The sequence below is a fragment of the Homarus americanus genome, unplaced genomic scaffold (assembly GCF_018991925.1).
Source record: "Homarus americanus isolate GMGI-L3 unplaced genomic scaffold, GMGI_Hamer_2.0 scaffold32929, whole genome shotgun sequence".
In the NCBI taxonomy this organism is placed as follows: Eukaryota; Metazoa; Arthropoda; class Malacostraca; order Decapoda; family Nephropidae; genus Homarus; species Homarus americanus.
The window spans coordinates 11,897,473-11,910,051 of NW_024737097.1; the positions used below are offsets into that span (position 1 = coordinate 11,897,473).

The window sequence follows — 12,579 nt, forward strand, 5'->3', positions numbered from 1 at the left end:
AATTATATACGTTTAAAAAAGGCCTTTAACGAACACGCCCACCTTGGCTAACTGGTGTTATTGGGCAGTGTTCTCCACAGAGTGACTTACCGGCAACAGTGTTCCTTTAAGAAATGATTATTGTGTTATAGTTTTGAAAATCCATTAATAATATAATTGAATGATCAAAAAATATTTGTTTCATAATTTACTTTAGAAATATGTATCCTTATTTGTAAAATTCTTCATGTAAAAAGTCATAAAGTCCGTAATCTATTTTCTAAAAGAAGACCACACTCCTGGCCGAGCACATGAACTCTCCTGTTGTTATTGTCAGGCCACTTGGGCTGGAGCTGTCAACGGAACTGTGCGAGTTATGATACTTAAAGTTTTTCAATTTTTTTTGTAGAATAGAACATTATTACGATGGCAGACACACTGTCAAATAACTTTTGTTCATTATGCGGTTATTCATTCGACCGGTTTGGCACTGACGAGTCGAATATAAGAACATCTTTGGCTTCAAAAGTTGTGGAACAGTCTGGTGAGTTGTTGAGTTAGGCCGTAATTGTTTTAAATATAGGTTCTTAAATTGACAGGGGAATTAAGCACATAACATGTTTTTGTTTTTTCTCAGGGAAGAGAAATTCATAGACTGCTTTACATGGGATTCATTTTATTTCATTGAAAACGAATATTTTTGAGGCCATAAATTTGAGTGCTGCCCAGAACGTGTCCATCGTCTAGCGTTACCTAACCAGTGTGGAGAAGGTGTCTGTCTTTTGGGGTGTTGGTAGACACATAGACAACACCGGCCCCTTGATCCTGTAACGAGATTGTTTTTCTAGATTTATTATTCTGGTTAATTATTGATGACCAACCGTGGCCGATTTTTCAATAAATTTTTTCTTTAGGACATGAGTCCTTAGGGGTTGACCAATATATTTTTACAGCGCATTTTGGTGTGTTTTAAACGAATCTGACTTTCATTTTTAGTGGACATCCCCAATATTTAGGGAGAGCCTGGGAAATCGGGGTTTTTGGGTGTGGGAGAAAAAGTAAACGAGTCATCCAACCTAACATAACCTAACCCCTACTCAGGACCCCAGGTAGGCCTAGCTTAAACTAACTTAACTGTTTCAGTAGTTTAAAACTTTGGGGCGCACCATGTCCGAAAGTACAATGCCTTAGTTGTTTGATCTTATTTTATTGAAATTTTAGGCTTAGTGTTTTTTTCACTGTTCTTGGTAATGTTACAGATAATAAACCTAACCCAAGCTACCTAACCTAACCCAACATGACCCAAGCTACCTAACCTAACCTAATCTAATCTAACTTAACCTAATCTAATCTAATCTAATCTAACCTAACTTAACTTAACCTAAGGTACAGTTGGCTCCACTTCTGGATTTACAACTTAGCATTGCCATTCCTTTCTCTCTCCCTGTGTGAACCCCAAACTCTTAAATGTGAATTCGAAGCATTTACTAGTAAGCGGAAAAGGGAGAGGAGGGGTGTATCAGGGTAGGTGTGTCTATGCGGGTACTGCGGGACTCGTTCTCTTTATTTAGAGCATGCTTCCTCTCACTGACGGACTATCTATATTTACACCAACAGCTTTAAGTCCAATGCAGGGGTGGATTTTGGGGATAGTGTTTCCTGAATTCTGGCGGGACGGTAGTCTCCCCAGTATGGCATCTATTTTTACTGCAGAGGTGTCGGGTATTTTACTTACCCTCAAGATTATTTTTACCCAACCTCTATAATTTTAAAATTTTTAGCAACTCTCGTAGTGCTCTCAGCTAGTGTCTCATCGTCCCATACATTGGTTATAGGTAGTAAGTATTAAGCAGCCACCAAACAGGGAGGTACTACCGTCTGAGAAGATATTGGAAGCATAATGTGTTGTCTATGGTAGACCCTGCTACTATATGGCATCACAAAAATTTTTACCAAGTCCCAGTTTGCTGATTGGACTTTCTGCCTCAATTACACACAATTGTAGGGTCTCAATTGTTTCTCTTATTATTGACAACATAACATACATGTATTTTTTCTCACTTTTGATCTTTTTCTAATTTTTGTATTTATTATTATTATTATTATTATTATTATTATTATTATTATCATTATCATTATCATTATTATTATTATCATTTCTAATATTATTATTATTATTATTATTATTATTATTATTATTATTATTATTATTATTATTATTTACAATAGAGTTTATTATTATTATTTTTATTAAAAATTTTATTTGCTATGTACAGGTTGTACCTCTCTAGTCCGGCATTCTGTGGTCCGGAAACTCCCGTGGTCCGGAATGATTTTAGTTTGTCCAATAAGTAGATAGGCAGTTTTTTTTTTTTTTTTTAACTTATCTGAATTATTATTATTATTACAGGAGTATTAAATTTTTGCCCCTCAGGCCCCAATGTGGGTCAGTGACCTATGCCCGGGTGGGCTAATCCCCTTAAAAAAAAATATCCGTGGGAAATTAAGGTTTGTTTACATCCAGCAGTTCAGCTGCTCTCTCTCTCTCTCTCTCTGCTTGTCTATACAGAGTACAACATTTAACCCTTCAATATATATGAGCAGTAAATAAGTGTTGCTTTCATATTCTTATGTAGAATAATGACGATATATTTTCACATGTGCGCACTTACATACGAGCAGTCTCACTTTTTTTTTTACCATTAATGGTTAGCTACTTATATTGTTCCATTTATTAACATTAAGTAACATTACAGGTACTTCAAACAACCATATTAATTTTTTACATTAATTTTACTACAGCTAAACTCAGGGTCTTATTTTCTTCAGTTTTATATGCAGAACCAATCAGTCACTGGTTTCGTAAGCTTTAACATAAACAATGCCGGCAGCCGTCTCGTCTCCTCTAATATTCCACGTATTATTAATAAATTGTATTGTTAATTTTGCACACACGTACATTAATTCAATAAAAACAAATTCAGAAACATTAATTAAAATATATATGAACAGTAAATAAGTGTTGCTTTCATATTCTTATGTAAAGTAATGACGATATGTTTTCACGTGTGGGCATGCGCACTTACATATGCGAGCTCTCTTTTTCTTTACCATTATCGTTAGCTATTTCTATTGTTCCATTTATTAACATTAAATAACATTACTTAAAACAACCATATTAATTTTACTCCAGCTACAACCAAGGTCTTATTTTCTTCAGTTTTATATGTAGAACCAGCCAGTCACTGGTTTTGTAATCAACGAAAACAATGCTGTGTCATTTCCTCGTGTGTTTTAATATTCTACGTATTATTAATGAACTGTATTGCTCATTTTGCACACATAAACATTAATTCAATAAAAAAGACATTCAGTAATGAACAATAATGAATCTTTTGTACATAAGAGAAATGACGCTGTTTACACGATTATGCACGTCGTCTGCACGTTGGCGGGCGTTCAAACCCGTCGAAATTCAAGTTTCCGCCGTCAAAATTTTTATTTATTTATTTTTGTGTGTTCCAATAAAATATGTTAAGAATTAAAAACTCGCAAAATTTGAGAAGCTACTATACGACATTTAACCCTTCAATATGTCTTCAAAGAGACCATGACGCAGAGAAAGTGGTGCTAGTGCTTCCAGGCATAAGCACAAGTCACTATCTATCCAGGAAAAGGGTGAATTTCCATGGTCCGGCAATTTCCATGGTCCGGCACCTGTCAGGTCCCAAGGTTGCCGGACTAGAGAGGTACAACCTGTATTATTATTATTATTATTATTATTATTATTATTATTATTATTATTATTATTATTATTATTATTATTATTATTATTATTATTATTATTATTATTATTATTTATTATTATTACATTTTTGCCCCCCAGGCCCCGATGTGGGTCAGTGACCTGTTCCCAGGTGGGCTAATCCCCGTAAAAAAAAATCAGTGACCTGTTCCCGGGTGGGCTAATCCCTGTAAAAAAAAACTGATACAGCTTATCCTTTTATTTTCAAGTACAATGGCAAATTGTGTACAGTATTGTATTTTTTAAATTATTGAAACTGTTATATTAATTATGATGACTCCTGCATCATAAAAGGCGGGTCGTACAAGAATATAATATTAAATCAATAAATAAACCTTGTGAATATGGCAAACCCCTTTTCTTCTTACCACTGTTCCTTGTCTGTTTACATATGTAGTGTCTTAGCTCTCATCAGGCATATAGCATATCTGATTAGACCAATGTACAATATTCAGTGAGCAAGTGATGTTCTTTTCATAACTTTTACTTTTACTTTTATCCTCTTCACCACTGATCGGCTTGTTATCGCTTGGGCGATCGGTCACGTCTCTTTTCATTTATATTCTTCACCAAAGATCGGCTCGCTAGCCGCCCGGGGGATCGGTCACGTCTCTGTCACGCACTGTTGGCAAATACTGGGCATGCACCGGCTCCTGAATGTTTTAAATTTTACCTACTGTATTTCTGAACCCATAAAGCCCAGGTGACATAGGCCGCCAGACCGCCCCATGCAAGGCTTATTTCAGAAAAAGAAAATCCTTTGTCACCTTATAAATAAGAAAAAAAAAACAGTAGAATGTACTTACATTCAACTTTCATTGTATCGTGGTTGGGGAGTTGTCTGGAGTGTTGATGAGCAGTGTAGAGTGATGAAAGATGTCTTGTTTGAAGCTGCTGTGTACAGTTCACAGCGAGTGGGAAATGATGTTAATTCGCTTGCAACACACAATTTTTACTTGAAAGCACTTTTATTTCATATTTTTATCTTATAGCTACTACAAAACAAAAAAAATATTTATATTTTCCTCAAAAGAACTATAAAATATTCTGTACTGAGCAGATGTCAAAGGACATGCATCCATCATGATCTTGTCCTGCCTGGACATTCAAAATATGTTGCGAAAATTAAGAATGTTGAGGAACTTCACCTGGGGTCTCCTCAGTGAACGTAGAGGAATGTCACCTGGGCTTTATAAGTGTTAAAGTAGGTACAGTATTTACATAATTTTACCTGTATCTTAAAACCCTCTAGTACAGTATTCCTGTTAAAGACAATAGCTATGTATTTTACATAAAAATTTCACACAAATGAGTGTAGGTAGGGAGGTGCGGCACACTGATACGATACGTATGAAAGCAGGATTCAGACTGTGACACGTGCCGAGTGAGACTGATGCTAACATTTAACCACACCTATGAACACACAAACCGTCCGGATTGATGCTGGATTTTCTGGACTTTTTAAAATATTTTGGTGAATAGAGGGGCGATCCGGAGCACCTTAGAGAGTTTTGAAAAGGCGAATTCTTGTGTATAGAGGTTTGACTGTAAGCTAAGATGCTGCACGATATAAAAAGTAAAGTGTTGAATTACTGTACGTGATATTGAATTTTTTCATAAGTGATGGTTTTGTGTGTGTGTGTGTGTGTGTGTATGCGCGTGTGCAGGTGATTTTTTTTAATACAATACAGTAGAACGTCGATATAACGCAAGATAGGTTCCAAGAGAGGTCGCTTTAAACCGAATTCGCACTAAATCGAAGTATTGTTTCAATGGGATAATTTATTTTGGTACTTGAGAGAAACACAAAATACTAAAAAGACTGAGAATCTACCCAGATGCTCCTCAGTCCATCTCCTAGAATAAACAAAACATTGTTTTTTGTAGTATTATGTTAAAACAAACGCTCATTAATCAACACAGCTAAAATTAAGGGATGCGAAATGGTCTGTTTACTGGCTGGGAAGATCGGGGGGGGAGGTGAGGTGATATGTTTGACAGTTGATGCCAAGGTCTAGTGCTTATTTATTTATCTTTCCTTAAGAGTGACTAAGTTTTTCTCTTATAAAATGTCACTGAACTGACATGGGAGAATATAATTAACATTGCTGGAATTCTTATAAGATAGTGATTAATTTGAATATAAACATGCTAGAGCTTGCATTAGACATACAAATCTTAGTTCTAATTTAAGAATTTTATTAGAGAGCAAAATTTTTTATCGTGCAAAATATATGACGTTTATATTCAAATTATTCCCTGTTTTGAAAGGATTCATGCAATACAAATTATATTCTCCTAACTTTAGTCTGTGACATTATATAAGATCCAAATTGTAAGCCTAAAACACCAAACCCTGGCTGGGAAGATGTGGGGGGGAGGGGGGGAGTGACAGTGACATGTTTGACAGTTGGAGCCAAAGGTCTAGTGAATTATTTGTTTATTTATGTCCTTTAGCTTGAGCTTATGTTTTTTGTTTATAAAATGTCGCAGAAGTGACCGGGGAGAATATAATTTACATTGCTGGAATTCATATAAGATAGTGATTGATTTGAATATAAACATGCTATAGTTTGCACAAGACAAAAAATTTAATAATCATTTAGTACATTACAGTTGTACCCCACTTAACGCGGTCAATAAAACCCAGAGGGTACCGTGTTAAGTGAAATCCGCGTTAAGTGAACAACAGAGCATATGGGATTAATTCCAATAGAAACCAGCCCAACCCCCAAACTCCACTTTTTGACGTCACATAACTATGTTGTAGTGAAAATTTTATCTTAACTTTATGATGGTATGAAAAAACAAGTAATATAGAAGAGGTTAGGTTAGGAAAAATAAAGGTTAACATAGGAAAAATAAAGGTTAGGTTAGAGAAACTAAAAGTTAGGTGGAACACTTACGGTAGTAGAAGAGATGGGTCGGCATACGGGGATGGAGGCTGGTTCCAAGGCAGAGGGCAGATTACTGGACCTCAGGTGAATCACCATTACTAGGTGAATCACCATCACTGTCACTTACAGTTGTCAGGGCTTCCCTGACAAATCCCTCAAAGTCAACTTCACTGTCACTATCACTGGCTTGGGCTGGCTGTGGTGGGTTGCGGGCGAAGAACTTGGTTATGCATTTTTGACGGCTGGTGTTTATGTTGTCTTGGTACACCGTGATGTACGGCTCCATAGCCTGCACCAGCCGGGTATGGAAGACTTCATAGCGGTCATCGTCATTGTCGCAGGAAAGGACGGACTTCATTTTCTCTGCAAACTCTATGGCACACTTAATATCACTATGACTTAAACTGTTCTTCGGAGAATGACGCACCTTCCTCCTCTTCACTGACGTGTTCTTCTTCCAACATCTCGTCGGCAGTCACTTCAGGATCTCTGATCACCTCCAGGATGTCTTCGTTGGTGGTCTCGGAGAAGCCTTCAGCTGTAATATTGAGCGCAGCTTCTCTGGCAAGGTCCACTGCTAATGCAACAGTCTGAACCTCACCAGTCACAGGTTCACTCCTCCTCTCACCTGGTATGCCATGCAACACATGTCTCCATGCGTGACGAATCGTAGCAATAGTCAGCAGATCCCATGCCTCCACCAAGAAGTCTACAGCTTGTTTAACGTTAAACTTCTTCCAAAATTGTTTGACGAGAAGTTCTTGAGCCGCCACCTCTTGTTCCTTGTCCTCGTCGCTTTTGCTCTCGCTGTCGGTGTCACCCAGCATACGCAACTCATCCTTGGTGTTGGTAGAGTTGTTCAGGAGCTTGAACTTCTTTGCAGAGTACGCAGCTTTCACATTGCAAATCAATTCCTGGTCCATGGGCTGGATTAATTACGTAGTGTTGGGAGGAAGGAAGACCACTTTTACGTTGGGGTGACGATCCATAAGTAGGGGCGAGTGTCCAGGTGCGTTGTCAAGGAGCAACAAAATATTGAAGGAAACATTCTGTTGCTCGCAGAATTTCTTCACGTCAGGAACAAAACAGTTGTCAAACCAGAAGAGGGACAGAGAAGAGGACATCCACGCCTTACGTGCGGTTAGCCAGTGGACATTAAGCTTGTTCATGTCCATATTCTTGTAGGCGTGCGGCTTGCGGGCTGTGTGAATCACCGATAACTTTGGTTTACAGGTACCGGAGGCATTGGTGGTAAACAGGACGGTGATGCGTTCCTTCTGCAACTTCCGACCCCTTACCTTGCTGGCAGACTGGACAACGAAGGTCTTGGAAGGTAGCTTTTTCCAGAAAAGACCAGATTCGTCCATGTTAAACACCTGGTCGTCAGTGTACTGTCCTTCCTCCATAATCTCACGTAAGAACGGAGGAAAATCTCTAGCCTCCACACGGTCAGCACTCGCTTCCTCACCACCAATGTTGATGTTGGTGATCTTGTTCCTCTTCTTAAACCTATGCAGCCAACCAGAGGAAGCATTGAAGGGTTTGGGCTCTGCAATTCCCAGCTTACGTGACACTGCTGCGTATAGCTCACGTGCGTACTCCTGCACTGAGCGCGTGTCCACCGCCATGTTGCGTCGCGCCTGACGAATCAAATAATTCACCAGCAAATTTTCCACTTTTACCAGCACCCTGTTCTGGCAATACCTGATAGATGAAGCACCTGCAGACTTTGTGATTTTCATGTGCTCTTTGATCTTGGCTGCATCCTTCTTGATCGTGCGAATCGTAGATTCGTTGACGCCATGCTGGCACGCGAGATCAATTTGCCGTGTTCCTTTCTCCAAATCTTGAACAATTTGGTACTTCACCTCGTAGCTTAAGGAACGTCGTGTCTTCTTTGGCTTAGTGCTGCTGGGTCCAGGTAAGGAAAGGTCTCTCTCTGGTGGCGGTGGTGGTCCGGCGGAAGCCATTTTACGGAACAATGGATGCGCGTTTACACGGTGTGGCCTTGAGGGATGAAACTGACGCGGCTAGGTCAAGCGTCGTCTTTCCTCCCTCCCTCCCTCCCTCCCTCCCTCCCTCCCCCGGGTGGTCACGTCATAATACTTTAAGCCAATTACAGCTAGCAGCAGAGGGGGGTAGGGATGCATGGCCAATCACAGTCCGATACGTCATATGACGTCAGTGATAACGCAACAAAGACACACACTGCGCAACCTTACCGCGCCGCTTGCCCAAGCGGAGGGAGGAGGAGGGAGAGGCGAGAAGCACAGGCTGGCAGGCGGGCGGGTGGCGCGTGGGGCAAATCTAAAAATAGCGTCTCGAGCTGGACACTCACCGCGTATATGTGGAAAAAATCCGTGTTAAGTGAAAGTTCGCTTCTGGCGAGGCACCGCGTATATGAAAAAACGCGTTAAGTGAAACCGCGTTAGGCGGGGTAATACTGTATTTTGAGTACATGTACATTACAGCTTTGCCCTTAGGGCATTGTTAAATATGATGCACCAAATTGACTCACACATAATTAAGGTTGCCATTATTTTTCCATTTCATTGGTAAACAAATTTTTCATACTTTGATTATTGTAAATAGCTATTACAGCCACCCATTAACTACAATTTATCTATCTTCTATCTTGTTCTTTGAGGATAAGTTATGTGATGTGTTCGTTTGTTGTTTTTCAGGACTTTTGGAGATGCTGGACATCACAGTGTCACCCCTTAGAAAGGAACTTGTGTTCATCTGCTCCTCATGCCGAACAGTATTCAGCAACTATACACTTGCTAAGACTAATTTTAAGTACAGAGAAAGGGAAGCATTAAAGCTTCTCACAGAGCCAGTAGAAACTAATGAACAAGGCCAATTGCCTTTTGTACCATACCTGAAACGCAAGTGTATGCTTAGATCCAATGCTTACAGGCCATCTAAAATCCAGAAAGTTGACAGCAATGCAGCAGAGTCTAAAGCCAGTAATGAACAACATCAGAGTCAAGGTAAAAAGGAATCTAAACCTCAGCAAAGAAAAGAAGAATCTGATAATTTGCTAACTGTGAATAATGATCAAACTTGGAAAAGTGAAGCTGGGATCCGGACCACAGTGAGTGACTACCTTTGATAGTTGTTTAATGATGTTGTTTTGTAAGTGCTTAATTTGTCATGTTTATTTCTGACAATATCTTTAACAAAATAGTAGCAAGATGAGTGTTGATGTGAGAAAGTGCTTTATATTGTTTTAATTTAGGGATGGATTATTTTTCTCACTTCTTGCTATAAGTTTAGATTGTACAATTTACTATGTTCTGGTGCAAATTGCAGTAAAATGTTTATTTTTGTTGCTTTCCATAACACATTGTCACTGAAAATGGATTTTGTCATCTTATATTTTTACTTATAGTGTATATGGCCTTTCCAACTATGATGCATTTATTCATTCACTGTCTTTCATTTTCTAACTACTGTACCATAACAAATATGTTTTGCTTTTATGTCCTCTCTTCCACAACAAGGCCTCCAAGGTATGCTTATCAATTTGGGGTATCTTTATTGCTTCACAAAACTACAGTAAGCATTAACTCTCTTCAAACTTTAGATTAAATGATTTATAATGGAAACACTCACTTAGGTTATTAATATAGTGTTTATGGTCAAACAGATTTTAGTACCTGTATTTCATTAATGAATGGATTGCAAATTAAACTCCTGGCACTCTATAGTGAGTTTGATTAAAAAAAAAGACACTTTTAAATTTATGTAAGTTCTTATCCTAAAACCCAAAAGTGTAAACAAATTACTGCATGACCTAAAAATTCGCGGGGGTTTGGGTCTCAAAATGACCGCAAATTATCAAATCCGCGTACTGAGGGATCCCGTTATACGAGAATTCGATGATACAAGGTTAAAGAATTTACACCATATATTTGCCATACAGCTACTCCTCGACTTACAACTTACTCGACTTACGACCACCCGGACATACGACCGCCCCAGTCGGACCCAATTTTTTTCAAATTACGTATTTTCGAATCCCGATGTTAGTGTTTGCTCTGTGTACTTACAAAATTTTCTTTTGGGTCCCTAACCCTGTCGTAAGTCGAGGAGTGGCTCGAGCGATATTGTTCGATGATCCGAGAAGCGAGTACAGTGACCACCGGGGTTAGTTATACTAAAGACTTTTTCAAGTGAAAAGCAATAATTTTGAGCAACATATTACTGTACACACTTTGTACTCAAATGTATTACATTAAGGGTAAAAAATTTGTATTACTTATGCAAACTATATGATGTTTATACTCAAATTAATTACTATCTTACAAGGATTCCAGCAATGCAAGCTATATTCAGGTATGTCTAGTCAGCAACATTTTATAAGATAAAAACTTTAACCCTAAAACCAGCTTCACCCTGGCTGGGAGGATGGGGGAGGAGGCGTTGAGGAGTTGACAGCAGGGCGGCAAAGGTTACCAAGTGTGTATTTATCAGTCATATTGAGGGAGTTTAAGTTTTTTTATTATAAAATGTCACTGAATTCACTTAGCAGAATATAACTTACATTGCTGGAATTCTTGTAAGATAGTGATTAATTTGAGTACAAACATCCCATGTTTGCACTAGACATAAATATTTTCATAATTAACTTAGTATACTGTACACTTGAATACAAGTTTGCCCTTAGGACAATTATTTCTTTTACTTTTTTCCCAATGTGTATTTAGAATGGTGTGTGCATGTAAATTAGTATAAATAAATGAAGAAAGATACATATATTTACCAAAAAATAAGAGTTGAAAAAACAACCATAACACCTCACAGCTTGGCCAGTAGCCTGCCTGGTGGTTGTTTCTGTGACGAGTCTAACTTGGCTACAGTGCTGCTCAGTTTACCCAGCCGAGTAGGCGGAACAAGCAGTGACATGGTCTGTGACGTCTCGTGATGTAGATGCGCAAAGACGTGTTTGTGAGCCACTCAACCAGGCCGCGCACTCCTCCCCTACATCCCTACTGTCCTCTCCCCAGCCAGATGCGCAGAGACGTGTTTGTGGGCGATTCAGTGTTTGAATCTGCTATCCCAGTTTGTCCACTCGTACTGAATCACATTTATTTACTGTCATCGTTATACTCGATGTTCGGGAACGCATCCCTATTTAACCCATGTATTATTCTCTCCATAATACAAGTTTTCTGTTATACGAGCAGACACCAAGGAACGTATCTAATCGTATCATCTAAAAGTTTGGTTAAATAAATATATTTAAAAAACAAAAGCTCTATATGATACGGGTGTGAACAGAACCGTTTCTTTTATCTTCACCATTGATCGGCTCGTTAGTCGCTTGGGTGATCGGTCATGTCTCTGTTACACACTTCACTCAATTGACTGTAATACATAACTAATCATGTCTTAACACTTGGGATGAAGGTTGGGTGGGAGATTATTGGGTCACATTACTAACCTGACCCAGTGTTGGGTAGGGGATTAGTGGGCCTTATGACTTGAATATGTCTTGAATGGCATTATTTTTTACCTATGAGGTATATACATAGTACAAAACCATATTGTATATGAAGGGTACATGTATTAATAAACACAGATTATTACAGTAATGTATCTAGTAATTAATGAAAAACAAATAAACAATATTGTACGTATCCTGAATGAGTCAGTACAGTAGTCAAAAGTGAGACGACCCTTGTAGGAGGGGGTGGCGCAGTCACTTTTACCCCCCCCCCCCCACAGAGGATAGATTAACGCTTATAAAATGATGTGGACTTACTAGAATATAACTTGTATTGCTTGAATTCTTGCAAGATAGTGATTAATTTGAGTATAAACATCACTTATTTTACACCAGACACACTCCACACACACCTCCACATAGACACACACACACACACACACACA

At 38.6% G+C, this 12,579-nt stretch overlaps 1 protein-coding gene across 1 annotated transcript in view; it reads left to right on the forward strand.

The window, feature by feature from the left end:
• Nucleotides 1–334: 334 nt before the first annotated feature.
• LOC121873209 overlaps nucleotides 335–12,579 on the forward strand; it is a 209,441-nt gene continuing 197,196 nt past the window's right edge. Inside the window, exons 1-2 of the mRNA XM_042376562.1 lie at nucleotides 335–523; nucleotides 9,366–9,778. Coding sequence (XP_042232496.1) covers nucleotides 406–523; nucleotides 9,366–9,778 — 531 coding nt within the window. The 5' untranslated portion in view covers nucleotides 335–405. The remainder of the gene's footprint in view (nucleotides 524–9,365; nucleotides 9,779–12,579) is intronic.